We start from the raw sequence: 22493 nt of genomic DNA, 5'->3' as shown, positions 1-22493 counted from the left end.
ACTTATTACAAAGCAATAGTAAGCTATTAAACTGTAAGGCATTTTCATTTATTGTCACATTTTAGTCAGCTTTAATTAAAGGTTTTTTTTCATAATTTCCTGCTATTAAATTATTTATTAATTTATTTTCCTCATTCTCGCACTTGATTAATTTAAAGGGAGTTAATTTATCTTATATTGAAGTCTGTTCTTCCTTAATTGCTTATTTTGATGGCTATTTCTTAAGTTAGTTCGAATGAAGAGTTGTACATTGACGTTTACTCAAATAATACCGTTAGAATATGTAGGAATAAACTCCTTATTTTAGGCTATTTCAGAATTGCGCAAAAATTGGTGGAATACGAAGCCTAGTTAATAAAGAATAAATTTTCCATTTCAAATGACTTAAAAATCGTATCAATACTTAATGTTTCGGCTTATTCCGCTGCAATGGCAGAGATAGTGCCACGCGGCGAAGGTACATATATTTAAACGCGATGTTATCTAAGTTTTTATGTTGAATTTTACTGTGTTATTTAGTAGGTCCATATATTTTGCGGAAGTCATATTTCTTTCCAATTTTAATAATTACTTTAACCCTTTTTTTCGCGCGTGGTGCCAAGCATAAAACTTGATTACCTTATATTATTTTAAGGATATAGTTTGCCTGAGTGGCTAGAGTTTTTATCTTGTTCAGTGTTGGCCAATTTTTTTTACACAAAACTAAGGGTTCTGCCAATTCTAATTCTAACATTTTTTTTCTTTTACGTAAACAATTGAAACCAATTAGTTTCAATGTCTCGACTTATCACGTCGAGACACCAAAACCAACTGACGTCATTGAAAGGAATCTGTCTACTTGGCCTATCCTGATTTCGTGGCAGAAAAGGTGCTACAAGGGGGGGGGAGAATTCGTACATTCAAATATGATATCACCTATATTCTTTATTATTTTTTGAATTTTATCGCGATATTTTGCAAGTTTGACATTATTAGAGCGCTGAAACGGTCTTGGGGCAGACTTGTTCTGATTTTTAAATCGATTTGGTCCCTGAGGTACAAACTATTATTTACTTTAAATATTGTATATATATTTTTTTTACTTGGTTAACGTTTTACAGGGGGTTTGTCTTGAAGAGAAAGTTCTTGCGATTTTTAACTTTATCGTGATACCTTCCAAAACGTGTTTTTGAACAAGAAGGAAATCTTACTTTTAGGTCTTGTTATGGGATATCAAACGTGGTACGATTCTATTCATCCATTCATAAAATCTCGTTGATTTACGGCTTCCACCTTTGTCCAATTGCATTAGAAACTACTTTTGAATCATTCATACTTTGTAAAAATTTTCGTTTTACTTTTATTAGCGTTAGTTCAAGCTCATGTGTGCCTCAGTAAATACATATTTTTTTGGACTCTTAAATAGCATATATTTTGTAAAACTGGATTTTCATGAATAACATACAGTTGACCATGTTACACTCCTTCTTTGAGGGAACAGGGTTTGGCAAGAATCGAGTGCCGTGACCAGCTTATAAGGTATGTAAAAATTATTAAATATCGTGGCTCTTATTACACGAATGTTCACGAATTATGGTAATATTTCGGAGAATTTGCTTATTTGTATTTTAACTCGTTATTTCGTAATTGATCTCGGCTGTTATTCTGCGCATTGGCAGGCCTATATTTGTCCAATTTCGATCTACTCGTCTTAACAATATGCCTTGCAGAACCCGTATTTTTCTTTGCGCAAACATTTCGAATTTGGGTTACGCTTTATTTTTACACAATCCCTCGAGAATTAGGCTAAAACCACAACATTATTCTTCATTCGTGAGAACTATAGCGCGGATTTAGTTTCAGAAGTTCCCGTTACGAAAGGGGGGGTTCACCCTACCTCTTATGATATTTGTCTTATCATTTTCGCAATTGACCACTTATTGACAAGGGGCTCGCGACATGTTTGTGTCGGCATATCTATTACTGATTTCTAATCCATTCTTTGGAAAACTAGGATTATATGCGTACATTTCTTTTGTTTTGTAGGCTATTTAACTTAATAATTTCTGCACTATGATTTACTTCCTCTAGGTTTCTACTTATTCTACGGGTTATTTTTTACAGGATATATATATATATATATATATATATATATATATATATATATATATATATATATATATATATATATATATATATATATATATATATATATATATATATATATATATATATATATATATATATATATATATATATATATATATATATATATATATATATATATATATATATTGATTTTTGATTTTTTTTTCTATGATTTTTCTATGATTTTTTCTACTTGTTGAGTTTACGGGCCACTCCTATGGTTTATGTGCGGTAATTCTCGATTTATTCCAAGTGGTGGGTTATGATTTATGCCTTAATTCTTTAGCGGACACTCTTCTTCAAGGCCTATTATTTTTTTTTGTCTGGTTTCCGAAGCAGCATAATATTTGTTATTGTTAAGTTCATAAACTGCGAACGATAATTATTGGACTAATTTTATTCAAGGTGATTGTCACACTCGAATTAAAAGATATGTCAATTAACTTTGGATTATGCCACGCAAAAAATACATCGAACTGAAGGGATCAATAGAATAAGGCCATAAAACTTTTCCTTTCAGGTTTTCCTATGTTTTGCGCATTTCTGGGGCTTATTTTTATAGCTTAAGAATTATACTGCCCTTGAGGTTTTGTTTGTATCTACGGACTCATCTCCTATTAAGGATTATATCGCATTTCTCTAGGTTGAAATTTAACGGCCAAAAATAGTATTTTAAATGCTACAATTTTGATTTATTTTTACGTTCAGGGTATTGATTTTTTTTTGGTTTGCGTCAATTCTCTTCTTCTTTGTTCTTTCTTCTTTGATTCTTCTTCTCAATTCTTCTTCTTTGATTATTCTTCTTTGTTAATTTAGGTTTCGAAACAGAATAGTATACTATTTTGTGTATTTTTTTTATTGACTATTTTGGGACGGCTACCTACATTTGATTGCTAGAATCCGAGGGTCAGTTATCGAAAAGGTTTTTTTTGCGAGGTAAGCGTCATAATTTACTTGAGGTATGTGAATTAGCTTTGACCTTTTATTATTGTTATTTAGTGGACATTTAAGCCTAGAAAGTTGATAATTCATATTATCTTTGATTTTAGGCGAATAGATTATTTATTAATAAGGGTATTAAAATAGTTCAGAATATACAATAGTACGCAGGTCAATTAATCTAATTGCTAATATTACAAAAATGAAAAAGGGAAAGTATTTTTTTGAGGAAAAAACGGGTAGGTGATCCGACTAATTTGCCATAAATTTTTTGTGGTTTCTCGAACGCGATTGAAAGTTATGGGCGTAAGGTTATTGTCTCGAATTAACATTTTACAAGGAGCCGATTCGAACTATGTACACAATTAATAACATTTGAGGTAAAAGGTGTGGTTTTTTAGAAAAATTTAAAATGTTATTTGTTCATTTAGTTTATAGGGGAGGGGGGTGATTAAGGCAATCCGTAGTGGTTTTTCATTCGGCTGAATTTACTTTTATCCTTAAAAGAATATTTTTGGTTGCTGTTTGCACCAAAGCCCTTTTTTTTTGTCTTTCGAGTTTTACTACGAGAAGTGGTTATGAGTTATTTAAGTCATTAATACTGCGTGTCTTATGGTTGGCTATCTTGATAATATTAATAATGATAAAAAGATATTTATAAACTAAGGTTTTACTTTTGACTAAATGTCTAAACGGATTATCAAGATTTCCAATGCCGTAATAATAAAAATACTAAGTAAAAATAATAATAATTCTAAATTTTATTCTATTCATCTTCAAATGCGGATATAGACTACATTATTTAAAGAACCAGGAATGAAATGAAAAGTCTTCAGAGAATTTAACATTGTTTGCTATGGCGTTAGCAATAATGTAAAACTTCCACATTACTGCCAACACCATGCAAAAAAGGGTGCTCTAGCTTAATGTGAATGGCGCACGAGGTATTAGATTACCGCTATACCCTTGTTTGCACAATTTACTATACTAAACTTGTAAAAATAAATATTTCTTTTTTTATATGTATTTAAGCGAGAAAAAGAATTTTACCTCCTTTTGAATTTAACTAACAGCCATGATCAATATTTTCTTAGTTTTCTGTATCGGCCGGTAGCGGTTGCATTTTGGGCGTTCCTTGTGGTGAATAGATCTTTTGAGGAGCATTGGCCAGTTGGATTATTTATTTGGGTAGTGGGGTATTGGGTCCTAGCAGTCACGCTATCATAAGTTTGAGGGTTTTGTTGAGTAGATTCCATTTGGGGGTTTATAAGGGGATACTGGGCTTGATTTGGAATTGTGAAATACAAGGGATGTGGTGGCCCTTCGTTGTAATTGTTAGCAAGAATATTTTCCAATTGGGGGTTGAGGGGTAAGTCGACTTCAATTGTTTAATAAGGTTTCCACCATTTTCTCTAATTTTGAGCAGAATTCTCTTCGTTTTTGCAATTCTCTGTTGATTTCGGCTTTGTTTTCCTTCAGTTGTTTTTCTAAGCTTTCCTGTCGTAGTTTAATTATTTCTTTCTGTGCCTTTAAGTGGTCGTATTCATGCTGTACTTGTTTAGGAGCTTGACTTGTTCAGGTACCAGTGCTTCTTGTACCGCTGCTGTTGCAGTTAAGACAGTACTGTTTCTATAGTCTTCTACTTTTTTACCGATTTCTTGTATTTTGTTATTTAAGCCTTGTAATTTTAGGAGCTTATCGAAATAATTGTATCCTTTGACAAGCTTAGCGTCTCTTATTGATTTCATTTCATTCTTGATTTTTGAGGCCTGTTCTTTAACTTCCATAAACTCAATTTTGATTAGTTTATTTATTTGTTTAGCCACAAGGATCTCATTTATTTTCTTGTTTATATTTTCCTTGGAGGCCTTAACTTCGCTAAGAGATTTAAGTATGGCTTGTATCATTTTTCGATTTTCAATCTTTCCGTTATCAATTGTGCCAAGGCATTTAGGAGTTTCGATCGCCTCAGGAGTAATTGATCTATAATCGTTCCGTTAACAACGGGATAGCACCTGATTTTTGGGGGAAGGGTCGAACAATTCTTGTTCTGCTTCTAACTTCAGGGTTTTCTATCAAGCCGGAATTCATCTTATCTGCAAATGCTAACTATTAATTTCTTTCAACTTCTACAGATAGCTTTCATTGAAGTGTCGTATCCAAACACATTTGTTTTAAGGATTTTTGCTTTTTTATCCTACTCGAATTCGTTTTAACATTATTTTATGAGTTTTTGGGTACTTGATCTCTAGACGTAGTTCCACTTATCTGGTTTTTTAATCACTCTACCGGATTTTGTGGTGACTTCCTCTTCGCTTTCTTGCGTTTTATTCTTTTTAGACCTTCCCATAGAGATTAGGTCAAACTTCTTGTATTACTTCAATAGGAGTTTTTGACCTTTTAATTTAGCCTCTTTTGCATGGGCCGCAGCCAAGGTTGGTTTTCGTTTTTGTGTGTCTTGGGGTTATTTTCTGTAACATGGTCTGTCGCCAGGAGGATGATTCCTTGGGCTTAACTTTGGATACCGTTATGTGATGATATTGTCCTAGATTTTCATTTTCAGTGGATTCCTGGGTCCAAGGCAAGGTACTTTGCCTTGTTTTTATAGGATAATTGATTGTGTCCATACCTTCTCTCAAATTTTTCTTGTTTGTTTCCTTGGGTGGAGTTTTCTTTATTTTTACCCCAGGGGTTTCCATAGCTCTATTTAATTCATCCTGTAACGATAGGGTGTCTCTATCGGGGTTGCTGGTGATACCATATCATCTGGAAACCTTTTGGGGGACAAGGTGTCGAAATTCTATCGGAAAAAATTGGGTTTTTGGGGACAACTTATAGTTTAACTCTTCTGCGCTTTCTGACGATGAACTTTTTGGACCTTTTGGGTTTTTTATTGCTACTGGTATGAAAGATTTTCTTTTGGGGACAACTAGATTTTTCATAGCTAAGAATTCTTCAAAATTTTCCTCGTCACTGTCATTTTCGAAATAATCATGTTCGAAATTAAAAGGTTTTAATTCGCCCAATCTTGACTTGGGTGGGTTCATCTTCCGCGTCTGACGAATCGGTAGATGAGGGTCTCGGTACCCATTTTTCCGGGTATTTGGCTCCTTTTATACGGCTAACATGTGCCTTATATGTCCTTCCATTTTCGTGGTTTATCATTTTAAAAGTAAAATCATTGTCGTATTTTTTGATTATTCTGTAAGGTCCAGAATATTTATTGGAAAGTTTTTTTGCTTTCCTCCTTTGCCTCATTTTTTAGGTAGACACAATCTCCTATCTTAAAATTTATGTTCCCTTTGACTTTGGGTTCGTTTCCTAACTCTTGGTTTATTTTACATTTTTCTAATTCTTGTCTAACTGTCTTATAGGTTTTCCTCATCCTGTTTATAAATTCTTGTTTATAATCCTCTGTATTATTGTAATACTGTCTGGATTCTATAATTTCCTGATACGGTATTTTGAAATCGCGGCCGATTAATAAATAAAAGGGGGTCTCTCTAGTCACTTCGGAAAATGCAGTATTGATCACGTTGGTTAAGTACGGTAAGAATTGGTCCCAGTCGTTTCTGTTGTCTTTTGTATAAATGCTTAAGACATTGGAAAATATTTTATGCCTGTTTTCGATTTTTCCATTGGCTTGCGGATGATAGGGGGATGTCACCAATTACTCTACGTTAAGAAAACTCATTAAATCTTTTGTTACCTTAGGAACAAAATTGCTTCCATTATCGCTTATAACCTTGTTAGGAATGCCAAATTTTAAAAATGTTTTCGCTAATGCTTTACTCGTAGCGTACACGCCTTGATTTTTCAATGCTTTAGCAAAAGTAAATCCGGAAAAGTGGTCTATAACTGAAAGAATGCAAGTATGGCCCTTGTTGTTGGAAACAGGTAAGCCTCCACTGGTTCAATATAAATCAAATAAAACAATATCGAAAGGGAACCTCTCTACCGGGAACTTTCCATTTGGGGGGTTAGGATAGGATTGGGGATATTTTTTCAGTTACACGCTTCGGATGTACTTGTACAATCTTTAAGTTTTGTTAACGCCGACGGTACATAAAAATATTGTTTTAACTTGTGAAAGGTTTTAGTTATTCCTAAATATCCACCTATATCTGAATGAAAATATTCAAAGGCGGGTATTATTAAGTTTTAGGGTAATACTGGGATTATTAAAGTTTGATTTCTATTCGTATCGCCTGTTACTATCCTTCAAAGGATTTCTTTCTCGAAATCATAATAAAAATTGTCTATTTCCCTTCTCAGGGCTTTGAACTTATCAGGCAGATAATCAAAATTCACAAAATAAATATAGAGAGTCAAACAGCTTTTATCCCTAATTTGATTCCTTATAATATTTACAAGCGATGAAGGATAATGATTAATCTTGTTTCATTCTATTTAAATTCTAGGTTTATTTTTCTTGTGTTTTCGTTTGCTTGGATTGATGGCATTTATTTCTTTGTTTTCGTTGTCTGAGGAGTTATTTTCGGGTATCTACTCAAGTAGTCACAGGGGGCATTTTGTTTACCGGTCAAATGTTCAAATTCGTAATCCAGATCTTGGATTTTCATTATCCATCTAGCTAAAATTCCCTATGGATTTTTGAATGTGCTTAGGTATTGTAAGTTTTTATGGTCCGAACGCTTAGATTCTCGACCCACTAAATAATGTCTAAATTTGTCTAAGTGGTAGATTATAGATAGTAGGTCTAGTTGCGTTTCAGAATAACTGCTTTCACCTTTCGATAAAGTTCTACTTGAATAGCATATGACTCTCTCTATATACTGAGGGGTTATCTGTAGGGAATCGGGGTAGTCTTCTACGGGGACTAACTGGGAATGAATTGCACCGATACCCAGAGCCGAGGAGTCAGTAGTGACCACAAGTTGTTCTTTTTCGAAATCAGGTAGTGACAATACTGGTTCAGAATTAAGTGCTTTTTTGAGAGTGTCTAAGGTAGTTTGAGCTTCCTGCGACCAGGTAATATTTTGGGGGGATCCCTTTAGTTAGGTCCGTTAGAGGTTTTGCTATTTGGGCGTAATTACGTATGAATTTTCTAAAATAACTAAAACCAAGAATTGCTCGCATTTTTTTATATCTTTTGGTGTTTTGAGATTTTCTAAACATTTTATTTTGTTAGGGGCTGTTGATATTTGACCTTGGGTCACTGTCATTCCAAAAAATTTTATTTTAGGTTGAGGTAAATTTACTTTTTCAGGCCTCCACTTCAGATTGCCTGCCCTGAATTTTTCAAAAACTTTGGCTAATATAGCTAAAGGATCCTTCGGGTTTTCTCCTACACAAATTACACCATCCACAAAATGAATAATGTTCTCTACGCCTCGTAATAAATGTAATAAAGGTCTACATAGTGCACTTGAACTAGTTTTAAGTCCGAAGGGTACTCTTAAATATTCATAAGAGCCACACTCAGTTGTAGAAAATGCCGTTTTATAAACGTCATTATCTGCTATCTTGACCTGATGATACCCTTGCGTGAGATCTAGGGAGGTAAAAATTTTATTTTTGTTTGACATGGAGTCTAGGATTTCGTTGATTTGAGGCTGGGGAAACTTATTACTGACTACTTGCTGATTTAGGGCTCTATAGTCCACTTCAAGCCTAAGGTCCTTGTTACTTTTTGGTACTAATATAACGGGGGCTGAATCTGGGCTTATGCTTGGGCGTATAATATTGTTTTTCTCTAATTCGTGGATTTTATTTTTTAACCAATTTTTGTAGGGATAAGGGATACGATAGGGTTGTTTAGCTACAGGCAACCCTGTAGTTTGGATAGAATGTTCATAGAATGGTATTAATCCAATGTCCTCTTCACACGTAGAAAATATATCTCTAAAGTTCCTAAAGCAATTCGCATAATTTTTCTCTTAATTCCACATTTTGGATAGGATTTAATTTAAATTTTTCCAGAAATTGGGATCTTGTTAGTGGGTACCTATCCCTTGGATTACTAACACCAATATTATTAACTAAGCTCCTTTTGGAGTTTTTCCACTCGTCTAGCTCGCGCTCAGAAATAACTTGTATTTCAACGAGACATGTTCCCTTTTTTAATGTAATTGTTTCATTTTCATGGGTATTTTTCAACCAAATAAAACATTCTCCTTTCTCATATAAACTGACCTGTTCTTCACAAAATAGATTCTCGGGGATTTCTCCACACGGGGATGCAAACCAAATTTCGGAGTTATCATTTACGGGTGTGATCATTTGTGAGATCTGAACTTTTTGCATTGTTTTTTGGGGGATCTTTGTCTTAGGCACTGCGAATCCATAATATTTTTCTTGCGAATTATTTCCTATTAAGTTAAGATTTGCGCTTGGTTGCGTCAAATTTTCCGCTAGTGGGGTTGGCTGTAAGGGGCCCATGTTGAGGTTGATTACCTCATTCCACAACTCTGCTATTTTCTTAATTTCTGCCTGCCTATACTCTAATTTTCCCTATCTTTGCTTTTATTTATTCGATCTATATGTCACTGAAATTTCTCCTACAGGACGAAAAATGAGGTACAAAAGATTCTATTTTGTTTACTATTGTTTTCCCTTTCTTCACACGTCGGAGAATAGGATCGGATGGATATACGAGTCTGTTTTTAGCTATATCTAATAATACTTTATTAGATTTTAAAAACTTAGCACCGTTTATAGCCTCATATGGAAAATTCTTGCATATTATGACGTTGGTAGGAAAGATTCTATTATCTTTTGTCACATCTAGGCGTATTGAGCCTATTGCTTCCAGCCTATGCCCCTTGACGCTAGTTAAACTGGGAATGTTAAAATTTTTTCTTCGCTTGATATACACTGGTAATTTATTGAATACATTCGAGTTTATTATATTAACTGATGCCCCGGGATCTATTAGCGCCTTGAAGTTAATATTTGCTATACCAAAATCATTAAATATAGGTAATATATCATTATTATCACTTAAGGAAGGTGCAACTACTGGATGGGACCTATAAAAAATACTGGTCTCCAAGGTCCCGGTTAGTTTTCTTGGGGACCTGATTCGTTTCCCTGTGCATTTATTTGATAGGTTGGTGTCTGGCATTGGGGTTCGATAGGAACCTCTCTAGCAAGCTGATTTACATTTGATTGTCTTGGTTGCCAAGTACTATTACGCGGGTTGGAATTTTTTGTGCTAACGGCTCGCGGCATTAGTTCATTTTGTAACGACGATAAATTCCCCGACCGGTAAAAAATCCTTTGTTATCAGTCGTATTCCTGTTAAATCTAGTAGGATACACTGTCCGTGAATTAAATTGGTATATGTTTTGCCGCGTATTTGGGTTGGGGAACCGATAATTATTTTGTATGTTGGGAGGAGGGCTTGGATATTCCAATCCCTGTTGGTAGGGGTTATGGAACAATGGTAGGCTTGGGGGGGAAATCCTATGACTTCCTGACCCATTGACATTAGAGTTTGTTCTCCCGAACAAACGGTTGTTATCACGGGGGGGTATTGTTGCATGGCTGATTTTATTAGAACACTCCATGGCGATATACACTGGTTTATTACATGCGTAGCATATAATTGGGGGGTTATTTATGTATTTTGTAGCGTTCGTGGGTACGAAACAGACAGTTCTTTGCCTGGTAGGGGTTGAGGATCTATTTTGATTCAGTTTTGGGGAATTATCTCTTGTGAAAAATGCGAGTGAAATATCTCGTGATCGTCCCGGCATTTATTCTCCTACATTATTTATTCTAGACTTATTGTGATTGGACACAATCGTGTCGATTTCAACTATTCTTTCAACTTCTTGAATAGCTAACTCTAATGTTTGAATATTTTTAGATATTATCTTTCGGTGTAGTTTAGGGCTAAGTTCCCTTAAGATAGTTTTTAGTAAAATTTTATTGTATAAGCTACCGTATTCCTTCCCACATTTATCCTCTATAGATATTATTACATTATGCGGGCATTCCTTGGCATTTTGTGTCTCGTAAAAACATATTGTCCCGTGCTTTGTCTTGTGTGTTGAACTGGTATCAACGAATCTTTCTCGGAACGCTTTTAGCAATTTTTCTATGGAATTTATCGGGAGGTTGTTATCTTCCCCTATCAAAAAACCAACAAAGAGAAAAATCTCAAAAAAAAAACAAAAAAAAAAACGAGACTGTGGCCAGTGTAGAGAAAATAAAAACAACAGAAAAAAAACAAAGCGGATTTTTCGCATTTATACAAAAAAGGCTTATTAAGCACGAAAGACAAAAAAAAAAAAAAACAAGATAAAACTAAAAACCAATAAAACCACCACCAAAAAAAAAAAAAAAAAAAAAAATTTACAAGCGGCGCAAACAAAACCACGGAGGGAAAAGATGCTAATATATAGTTACTTCAGTGAGGACACCAGAGTAACTGAGGAAAAATAAAAAAAATGTAAATTACTTTAATTATTCAGTTGCGAAATAATACTTTTTTTATCTATTAATGAAGCAAATCGTTTTGGTCTAACAGGTAAAATAGTACCCTTGTGATTATTTAAAATATTTACTCCCTTATTGACAATTGATTCACTCTTTAGAAGGTTATCATAAATTGGGTCAATATTTAAATTACCCGTGTCCCTATTTATGGAAAGGTTAGCAAACATATGTTTTTTAATTTCTATGGCTTCCCTGGCCCATTGGGTGTACCCCTTATCATTAGAAATAGCCAAGGCTTCATCAAATTTTACAAAATGGTCTGGTTGAAGCCAAATATGCTCTGCTAAAGCTGAAACGAAAGTTTCTGGAGGCTTGCTTAATTGTAGGGTTTTTTCTATTGAATTACGGTGTTCAATAAACCTTTCAACAAATTGTTGGTGAGTCCTACCAATATAGAACTTCCCACAAGAACACGGAATTTTATACAGCCCACTTACTAAATTTCCCCGAGTTAAATCCTTACAAGAACTAAAAAAACTACTCATTCACCTCAGCGATTGGAAACATGTATCAATACCAAATTTACGTAAAACCCGTGAAAGTTTCTCCCCCAAACCAGGTACATATGGTAATGAAATGAAGCTTTTTGATACAACTAAATCTAAAGACTGAGAAACCTCAATAACCCTACTACTATGTTTGGTCCGTCTATTTTCAATTATTTTATCAATGAACTTAATTGGATAACTATTACAAAATAAAATATCCCTCAAGTATAACAATTCTGAATCCAGAAATTCCTGGGAACAGATTTTAAAGGCTCTATCCACTAGTGAAATTACAACCCCCTTTTCACCGACATAGGGTGGCAAGAATGAAAATTTAAATACCTATCATTGTGCGTAGGTTTTCTGTAAATCTAGAAAAGTAAATGGAAATCCCTTTTAATTAATAAAATATCCAGAAAAGTTAATTTATTATTATCATCAAATTCAACTGTAAATTTAATATTATTATCAAAACTATTTAAATGCTTACAAAAAAGGTCTAAGGAGTCCAACCCATGTTTCCAAACGCAGACCACATCATCCATGAACCTACCCCAGAAGCAAGGGGAGATTCTAAAACTGTTTATAGCGGAGGTTTCAATGGCATCTATGAATAGATTTGCCAATAAAGGAGAAAGAGAAGCCCCCATAGGTAAACCAAAAATTTGTCTATAAAACTCCCTCGAAAACCAAAATAAAAAGAAAATTCATTTACCAGCATAATTAGTTTCATAATGACATCAATATCCAAACTGGCTAACGTCACATCCTATATTAAATCAAAGTGTTTTTCTAATTTACTTTTTAAAATATCCTCGCACCTTTTTAAATCACAATTTGAATACATGGACACAACATCAAAACTGCAAAGAATTGAACTCTCCTCCAACGTGAACTTGCGCAATTTATTAGTAAGATCAGTTGAATTTTTTAAATATGATTTTTGTGGTCCCAAAAGTGGACGCAAAGCTACCGACAACCATTTTCCTAATTTTGAAACAGGTGACAGACAAGTTGAAACAATAGGGCGGAGGGGGGATCCAGTCTTATGAATCTTAGGTAGACCATAGATCTTGGGTGCCGAACAACCCCTAGGACAATATTTGTTATAAAACTGTAGGGTAATGTGAAAATTATTTTTCATTGACTCTAATTCCTTTCTTGTTGATTTTACATATTTATCTGTAGGATCAAAATCAAGTTTTTTGTTTGTAATAGTGTCCAAAATAATGGATTTCATTTGATTATTATAATCTTCAGTGTTCATAATTACGATCGTGTTTCCCTTATCGGCTCTGGTGATAGTTCCATTAACATTCCTATCCTAAAACTAAGGAAAGTTCCTAAGGAACTATCCTAAAAGGATAGTTCCTTTTAGTTCCATTAACAGTATGCCCGCCAATGATTTTAAGTCTGTTTGGGTTACTTCTACAAATTGGTTCAATTGTATAATAAATTCATCTATATCTAAATCTCCATTATATGAGGGAAGGGATTTTGAAATTTCCACTGTTTTAGCAATAAGTTTTTGTTTTAGCAATTGTTCGTTTGGATCTAACGACATATGGTTAATTATTTCAAAAACTTTTTAAATTTTGGCACTTTGTTTTTTTTATATTAGTTAAATTCGAAACTGTCAAATTTCACTTAGCTTATGAGTGGATTGAAGTAGAATCCCCTACTTCTTTTTCTTAGCGGTGTTCTATATTTTGCTACTATATTAAGGGAACTTAGATCTAACAAAATATAGTACTTTCTCTATGCGTAATATTTCTCAGTAATCTTTTCTAAGGGAAAATTTTGTCCTTGTCTTTTGCTCCGTTAAACAGAGCCGCACCAATTCTAATGGGGGAGGTTTCTTTATTTGTATTGAGGTTATATAAACCTTATAACATAGTTTGAGGGGGAATTTCGTGTGGCGGGGAATTATAATAGCGAGTCTAACGGGGAGCATATGTTAATGGCCATGCTGAGTCGAAATCAGACTACTAGGATTCATGTACCCTAGAGAGCGGTTGGAGCCACAAGGACTAATTATCTTGAGAAATACTAACATGAAAAGACAAAATTAAGAAAGTAATGTATTTATTTTTACTCACATTAGTGATACAAAGCTGATTCAGGAATATCAAAGTTATCTGCACTTCAATTTACTGTCATAGGCACTTGGATAAAGTTACACACGGGAGCATATGCAATGCAACATAGGTCTGTTAATGATCTCAAACAAATTGTCAAAAGTTACTAATAGTTAGATCATAGTTCACTTACATTAGACTGCTCTAGACTGACTCTAAAACTGTCCTAGAACTCCTTCAAGACTGACCCAAATTGCCAAGTTCTAACTAACTATACTCTCCATTGTCGTCAGAGGTTACATTCAGGCGTTGCTAAAAAGTATGTTACATTGGTCCCATTGGTTCAATAGTATGTCCTATATTCCTATTGGACAGGGAATACACCAATTGGCTACTACAACTTTCGTACAATTTATAGCTCTAAGATTTCACTTTGGAATTTTTCTTAACAAAATAAAGTATTACTTTTGTGAATTTATTGCTAACAACATGTCACTTATTTTCCAGATGGCTTATAACTTATCATGGTGAAACTCGTTAAGGGAAAATACAACTTAGTTACATTGGAATATCTAATCCTAAACTTAGTTTTCAGAATTATGCAACTAGATTACATGAAAATACTTTGTATCTCTAGTGGCTATTTTTTTTGTATGATAAATTTTACCTTCTCTTGACAGTTTGGAAATTCAAGCTCTTAAAATTTAAACTACATTATTAGTCGTCTGTCGCGTGACATTTGGTCACACTGATATTTATTGCATATTTTTGTGACACCGAGATGGATTTATTTATTACTACTACGTTTTCTGTGGGAAAGATTATGCGAAGTTTGTTCGATCAAGAGACATTTGTTTTGCTACTTTTAAAAATTGGACGATCAAGTCTTACTCGATCCGTAGGTTACTTGAATTTTTAGGTTCATATTTTGGGTGATTTTATTTTCGTGGATAACTTTAATTTGGAAGATTTGAGGTTTTGAATTTTGATTCCGTTACACATTTAATTGATAAGGGTCCTGTCGCTTTTGACTGTTTGTAAACATAGGTCTCTCCTAGCGATTTCTCCCAAGATATTGAAATTGTAAGTCTGAGCTTGAGATCTTGGGAAACTTATATAAATGAAGTATCCTCCTTAACAGACATATTAAGCATATCTTTAAGCATTATTTATAATCTTTTTAAACCTTGGGTTTTTTCGCAAGTGAATCTTGGCTATTGTCAAATTGACATTCGCAGACCTGTACTTAACGGGTGTTGCAACCCGTTGCCGCCGTTTAATCACTCTAAGAAGAAGCAGGATGCTTGAATAATGCCCTGTTCAAGCATCTTGCTCAACAAGTTCAATGTAGAGTCCGAAAAGATTGGCAGATTGTGTTGCCACTGGTGAAAGTAAGAAAAAAAACGAGAAGGCTTCCACTTTACATTCACAAGATTGAACAGCCTGGTACCCAGTTTTCTATGAAATCATAGCGCCAAAGAAAGCTGAAAAGCTCACGTTTTGATGCACGTAAAAATGGACAGAGTAAGAAGTGCAACATACTACACAAGAACCCTTTTTGACCCCACTGAGCACGTCTTAGAAATACAGAGGGCCTTCATTTTGGATTTAAAAAAATTGTGGGTGCTGAATAAAATTTTTCAAAATGTCCAACGCACTTAACCCTGAAATTGTGCTATTAATGGTTTTTCTTCTTTTTTTTGTGTATTTTGCTCAGTGACTAAAACTTCTTATTTATTAGGATAATTTTGGGCTTGACGTAATTGAAGTTAGGGATGATGGAACAGGAATTTGCCCCATTAATCTTCAAATTCTTGGCTCTGCGCATTGTACCTCAAAAATAACAGACACCAGTGATTTGGGTAAGTTTTTCAAGCATGTGAGAATCAAATGGGGAAAAGTATGCATGCAGAGACTTGGTTATAATATAAAATGTGCATAAGGATTGGACTGTATCCGTTGTCCTAATAAATAAATTTTAGCAACAGTTTTACTAATAATTGTGTCCCTCTATAGGAACAGAAGATTGTTCTTAATTGCTAGCGAAATTTTTCAACAATTCAAAATGTTGTTGGAAATAATTGCTGATAGTTTTTGAGCGTAAAATAAAGAAAAAATTGAAGAATAAAAATAAATTCGCTAATCTTCCATTTAGGAAATAAATGGAGGACTTTGGATTTAAAAACTTTTTATTCTATTGATGCTCGTTTTAAAAAACTAAATGTCATTTAGTTCTTCTTATTTTACGTTTGAAGGCCCCATTTAAAACTTCCCGCCCATTTAATATATTTCTCCAAAATAATAGTAATAGATATTTGTTAGTTAAAAAGTGTGTTTCTTTGAGCTTACAAAAAATTGTTAGCAACAACTAGGATGGCAAAAACAAGCCTAAATTGTAATCAGCCATATTTGGTAAATAATTTTTAGACAATAATGTTTAGATAATTCTCTAAGAAAAGTCTAGGCAATATCAATTTTTGAGTATTTTGAGGCATGTCAAAGCAAAGAAGGCAAGTTGTGAGAGAATTTTTTTTTGTTTTCACTAATTATTTGCTAACTATGGTATTTGTCATACAATGGAATACTTTGGCGTGTGTCAAGCTAATGTATGTAGAGATGAAAAAATGAAAGAAAAGACAAACGACAGAAAAAATGTTGTGTTGTGTATTATTCTCTGCGATAGAACAGTCATCCTCATGAGCATTGATCTCTATCAAGCCACGTGCAACTATTTTTAATCATTCTTTATTTTTCAAATAAATAAGTTAATAAGGAAAAGGAACAAATTCAGACATGTTGGGCATATAAGAACGAATGCGAAAAATGACCAAAAATAGTATTGCTATCATGTACTAAGTAATTTTTCCCTGCTCAAACACATATGGAAACATCATAAGAAAAACCAATAATGTATTTTCTTTTTTAATTTTTCTGTTTCTTAGGGACTTAAAATATCAGGGACAGTAAAATTGGAATCTAGTTTTTTAATTGGTTAAGTTGAAACTTACAGAGTAACATTCATAAAAAAATTAGAAAATGCGGGCATTCGATTATTGATGAACCGGATCTCCATATGTACCGTAGAGCCGCGGTTATCCGAGCCCCGATCAATTGAGTTCCGGTTCAACAGAGGTTTTCTACTTGCATAATTGCATGTCCTGATAAAATACAATGTCAGTTATTTTATTACCTTGGTAATTATCAATCAATAAAAAATATCAAGGCTGTATCCAGGAGGGAGGGGGAGGTTTGGGGTTACTGCGTCATTGGCGCTTTACTGAAAGCGAAATTTATTACAAAGATTATCTTTGGTACTTGATATTGAAAATAAACATCAAAATTACAGTAAAATTTTGAACTGATGAGCTTTCAGCAATTAATATCATTGTACATCAAATATTAAGTTTGATTTATTAATTATTTCTAAACTTGTTCAAGACGAATATAGTTTCACTACAAACAAGAGTTTGGATACTGCCTCATTCCTTAACTTTAAAAACCTAAAGCCTACTTTGTCATTGGCGCCTCACTGAAAACGACGTACATTACAAATATTTTCTTTTTTAGTTCTTACAGCATTGAACATGAAAATAAAATTGCGGTGAAATAAAATCTTAAACTGATGGATTTTTCAACAATTAATATCATTATATATAAATATTCAGTTTGATTTAGTTTATACTTTTCAAGACTGTTCAAGACACATATAGTTTTCAGTTAAGCGCCAATGACGCAGTAGGTTTTAGACTTTTACAGTGAGAGAAGGGAGCAATACCCAAACTCTTCTTTATATTGATTTTTGTTCGTTTCAAGCTTCATTCGCATGTTCAATTTAAGTTTCACTCGTTTTAAGATTTGTTTATTCATTTACATTAGTATCTATTCTATGTTTGATTCCATTGATTCTTCATTTAATTTCTGTTCTTTTTGGGTTTCATTTATAAATAAGTATCAAAATATTTTTTTTTCGTTTTCAGATTGATTTGCATATTAGGTTTAATATTTACTCACTTTAAGATTTATTTATTAATTTCTATTATTACTTGTTGTATGTTTTTTGTTATGATCTTTTATTTAATATCTGTTCGTTTTGGGTTTCATTTATTCTTTAACAATAATTTCTGGTCGTTTTGAGTTTGAATTTTATCAGGTATTTGTATCTGCTGATCTTAAAGCCTTTACTTTTATTTGAGAAAAATTTTTTAGGAAAGTTTTTTTAAATTAATTTTGTTCGTTTTTGATTGCAAAAACTTTCAAGTTTTTAAAAATTCCTTATTTCAAAATAATACTTTTTTTATTCAAAATCAAATATTCATCAAATTATCAAAACTATTATCAAAGTAACAATATCAAAGTAAAAAAATGGGTTTGTGTCAACCTCAGAGTTTTTATTGTCTGATGTTTGAACTATTTTTAACTAAATAGCATTCTCAAAATTTCTATCGGATGGGTTTGGGGAAAAAAGGAAGTGGGGGGGGGGGGAGGTAATTGCCATTTAATGTCTTTTGACTCTTTAAAAGTGAACTGGAACTTTCCATTCTCAATCAAATGAGCCCTCTCTGAAGTTTATATGAGCACCCTTTCAGAATAATCATACACGGCCCCAGGATATAACTTATAACGCCTGCTCCGAGGCCCTGGGGGGTTAAAAGGACGCGGGGTAGGGCTAGTTGCCCTCCGATCTCTTTTGACTCTTAAAACTTGAACTAGAACTTTCAATTTCCATTCAAATGAACCCTCTCTGAAGTTTATGCGAGCATCCCTTCCGTAAGAACCATATATGCCCCAGGGCATAACTTGCAACGCCTGCCCCCGGGCTCTGGGGAGTTGTTTCGACATCGGAGCTTTTTTTCTGACCTTTGAACTATTTTTAACAAAATGGTTATCTCCAATTTTTTTTCGGATGTATTTGGGGAAGAAGAGGCGTGGGGGGTATAGTTACCCTCTGATCTCTTTTGACTCTTAAAAACTGAAATTGAACTTTTAATTTCGAATCAAATGAGCCCTCTCTGAAGTTTATACGAGCATCCCTTCCGTAACAGCTATATATACCCCCGGGCATAACTTTCGACACCTACCCCGGGCCCTGAAGGATTGTGTCGATCCCGGAGTTTTCGTTATATGATCTTTTAACCATTTTGAAAACATGGGTTTCTCAAAGTTTTTATCGGATGGGTTTGGGGAAAATAGGGCGTGGAGGGGGGGGTGGCTAATTGCCCTCCGATCTCTTTTGACTCTTACAATATGAACGAGAACTTTCAATTTCCAGTCAATTGAGCCCTATCCGAAATTTATACGAGCATCCATTCCATAAGAACCATATATGCCCCCACAGCATTACTTACAGCTTCTGTCCCCGGGCCCTGGGGGTTGTATCGATATTGGAGTTTGTTTTATCTGACCTTTGAACTATTTTTAACGAAATGGCTTCTAAAAGTATTTATCGGATGGGTTTGGGGAAAAATCGGTGTGGAAGGGGGGGAGCTAGTTGCCCTCAGATATTTTTTAAATCTTACAAAGTGAACTAGAACTTTCAATTTCCAATCAAATGAGCCCTCTCTGAAGTTTATAAGAGCACCCCTTTCATAAGAACCATATACGCCCTCAGGACAACACTTACAATGCCTCCCCCGGGCCCTGGGGGGTTATGTCGACACCGGAGTTTTTGTTATCTAATTTTTGGGTTATTTTCAAAAAAACGATTATTTCAAAATGTGTAGCGGATGGGATTGGGGAAAAAAGGACGTGGAGGGGCAGTTGCCCTCTGATCTCTTCACTCTTAAAAAGTGAACTAGAACTTTCAATTTTCAATCAAATGAGAATTCATAAGAATCATACTTGCCCTCAGGGCATTATTTAGAACGCCTGACCTCGGGCCCTGGGGGGTTGTATTGACACCGGAGTTTTTTTTATCCGACCTTTGAACTATTTTGAACAAAATGGCTATCTCAACATTTTCATCGGATGGGTTTGGAAAAAAGGCGTTTGGGGCTGGGGGGGGGGGCTAGTTGCCCTTGGATTTCTTTTAGCTCTTAAAAAGTGAACTCTAACTTTAATTTCCAATCAAATGTGCCCTCTTTGAAGTTTATAGGAACATCCCTTTCATAAGAACCATGTATGACCCAGGGCATAACTTACAAAACTTGCCCCCGGGCCCTGGGGGGTTGTGTCGACACTTGAGTTTTGTTATTTGACTTTTGAACTATTTTTAACAAAATGGCTATCTCTAAATTTGTATCGGATGCATTTGGGAAAAAGAGGCGTGAAGGGGGGGGGGGCTAGTTGCCCTTTAATCTCTTTTGACTCTCAAAAACTGAACTATAACTTTCAATTCCCGGTCAAATGAGCCCTCTCTGAAGTTTTTACAAGCATCCCTTCAATAAGAACCATATACTCCCCCAGGGCAAAACTTACAACGCCTGTCCCTTGGGCCCTGGGGGTTGTCTCGACCCTGGAGTTTTCGTAATATGATCTTTGAACTATTTAAGAAGAATGGTTTTCTCCAAGTACTTATCGGATGGGTTTGAGGAAAAAAGGGCGTAGAGGGGGGGGCTTGTTGCCCTTTGATCTCTTTTGACTCTTAAAGAATGAACTAGAACTTTCAATTTCCAATCAAATGAGCCCTCTTTGAAGTTTATACTAGCATCCCTTCTATAAGAACTATATATGCCCCCAGGGCATAACTTACAACGCCTGCTCTTGGGCCCTGGGGGGTTGTGTCGACACTAGAGTTTTTGTTATATGATCTTTGAATTATTTTTAACAAAATGGCTATCTCAAAATTTTTATTGGATGCATTTGGGAAACAAAGGGTTTGGGGGGGGGGAGTTTGGTTTACCCTCCGATCTATTTTGACTCTTAAAAATTGAACTAGAACTTTGAATTTCCAATCAAATAAGCCCTCTCTTAAATTTATACGAGCCTTCCTTCCGTGAGAACCATATATGCCCATAGGGCATAACTTACAACGCCTGCCCGTGGGCTCCAGGGGTTGTTTTGACATAGGAGTTTTTGTTATACAATCTTTGAACTATTTTTAACAAAATTGCTATCTCAAAATTTGTATCTGATGTATTTGGGGAAAAAACAGCGTGGAGGGGGGGAGGCTAGTTGCCCTCCGATCACATTGACTCTTAAAAAAGGCACTAGAACTTCCAATTTCCAATCGAATGAGCCCCTTCCGAAGTTTATGCGACGATCCCTTTCATATGAAATGCCTCAGGGAAAAAAATAATAATAATAAAACATTGGAGCCGCGTGGCCTTTACTATAGGCAACGCTATAGCGTTGCCTCTGACAATCCTAATAAGTTAATAAGGAAAAGGAACAAATTCAGACATGTTGGGCATATAAGAAGGAATGCGAAAAATGACCAAAAATAGTATTGCTATCATATAATAAGTAATTTTTCCCTGCTCATACACATATGGAAACATCATAAGAAAAACCAATAATGGATTTTCTTTTTTAATTTTTCTCTGTTTCTTAGGGACTTAAAATATCAGGGACAGTAAATATGGAATCTGGTTTTTTAATTGGTTAAGTTGAAACTTACAGAGTAACATTCATAAAAAAATTAGAAAATGCGGGCATTCGATTATTGATGAACCGGATCTCCATATGTACCGTAGAGCCGCGGTTATCCGAGCCCCGATCAATTGAGTTCCAGTTTAACCGAGGTTTTCTACTTGCATAATTGCATATCCTGCTAAAATACAGTGCCAGTTATCTTATTACCTTGGTAATTATCAATCAATAAAAAATATCAAGGCCGTATCCAGGAGGGAGGGGGAGGTTTGGGGTTACTGCGTCATTGGCGCTTTACTGAAAGCGAATTCTATTACAAATATTTTCGTTTGTACTTGATATTGAAAATAAACATCAAAATTACAGTAAAATTTTGAACTGATGAGCTTTCAGCAATTAATATCATTGTACATCAAATATTAAGTTTGATTTATTAATTATTTCTAAACTTGTTCAAGACGAATATAGTTTCACAACAAACAAGAGTTTGGATACTGCCTCCTTCCTTAACTGTAAAAACCTAAAGCCTACTTTGTCATTGGCGCCTCACTGAAAACGACGTACATTACAAATATTTTCTTTTTTAGTTCTTACAGCATTGAACATGAAAATAAAATTGCGGTGAAATAAAATCTTAAACTGATGGATTTTTCAACAATTAATATCATTATATATAAATATTCAGTTTGATTTTGTTTATAATTTTCACAACTGTTCAAAACACATATAGTTTTCAGTAAAGCGCCAATGACGCAGTAGGTTTTAGACTTTTACAGTGAGAGAAGGGAGCAATACCCAAACTCTTCTTTATATTGATTTTTGTTCGTTTCAAGCTTCATTCGCATGTTCAATTTAAGTTTCACTCGTT

General features: G+C 34.4%; 1 protein-coding gene across 6 annotated transcripts in view; it reads left to right on the top strand.

Annotated features, from left to right (window-relative positions):
* LOC148948392 (PMS1 protein homolog 1-like) overlaps positions 1-22493 on the top strand; it is a 104755-nt gene that overhangs the window by 15032 nt on the left and 67230 nt on the right. For all 6 annotated transcript variants that reach the window (XM_089093908.1, XM_089093911.1, XM_089093912.1 and 3 more), the window contains exon 3: positions 15840-15960. In XM_089093908.1, the coding sequence (XP_088950034.1) occupies positions 15840-15960 (121 nt within the window). The remainder of the gene's footprint in view (positions 1-15839; positions 15961-22493) is intronic.

Source organism: Artemia sp. Qi Xiang Cuo, chromosome 9 (assembly GCF_049724085.1).
Source record: "Artemia sp. Qi Xiang Cuo chromosome 9, ASM4972408v1, whole genome shotgun sequence".
Taxonomy (NCBI): Eukaryota; Metazoa; Arthropoda; class Branchiopoda; order Anostraca; family Artemiidae; genus Artemia; species Artemia sp. Qi Xiang Cuo.
Note: the sequence above shows the minus strand (reverse complement) of the source record. Positions and strands in the feature narration are given on the sequence as shown.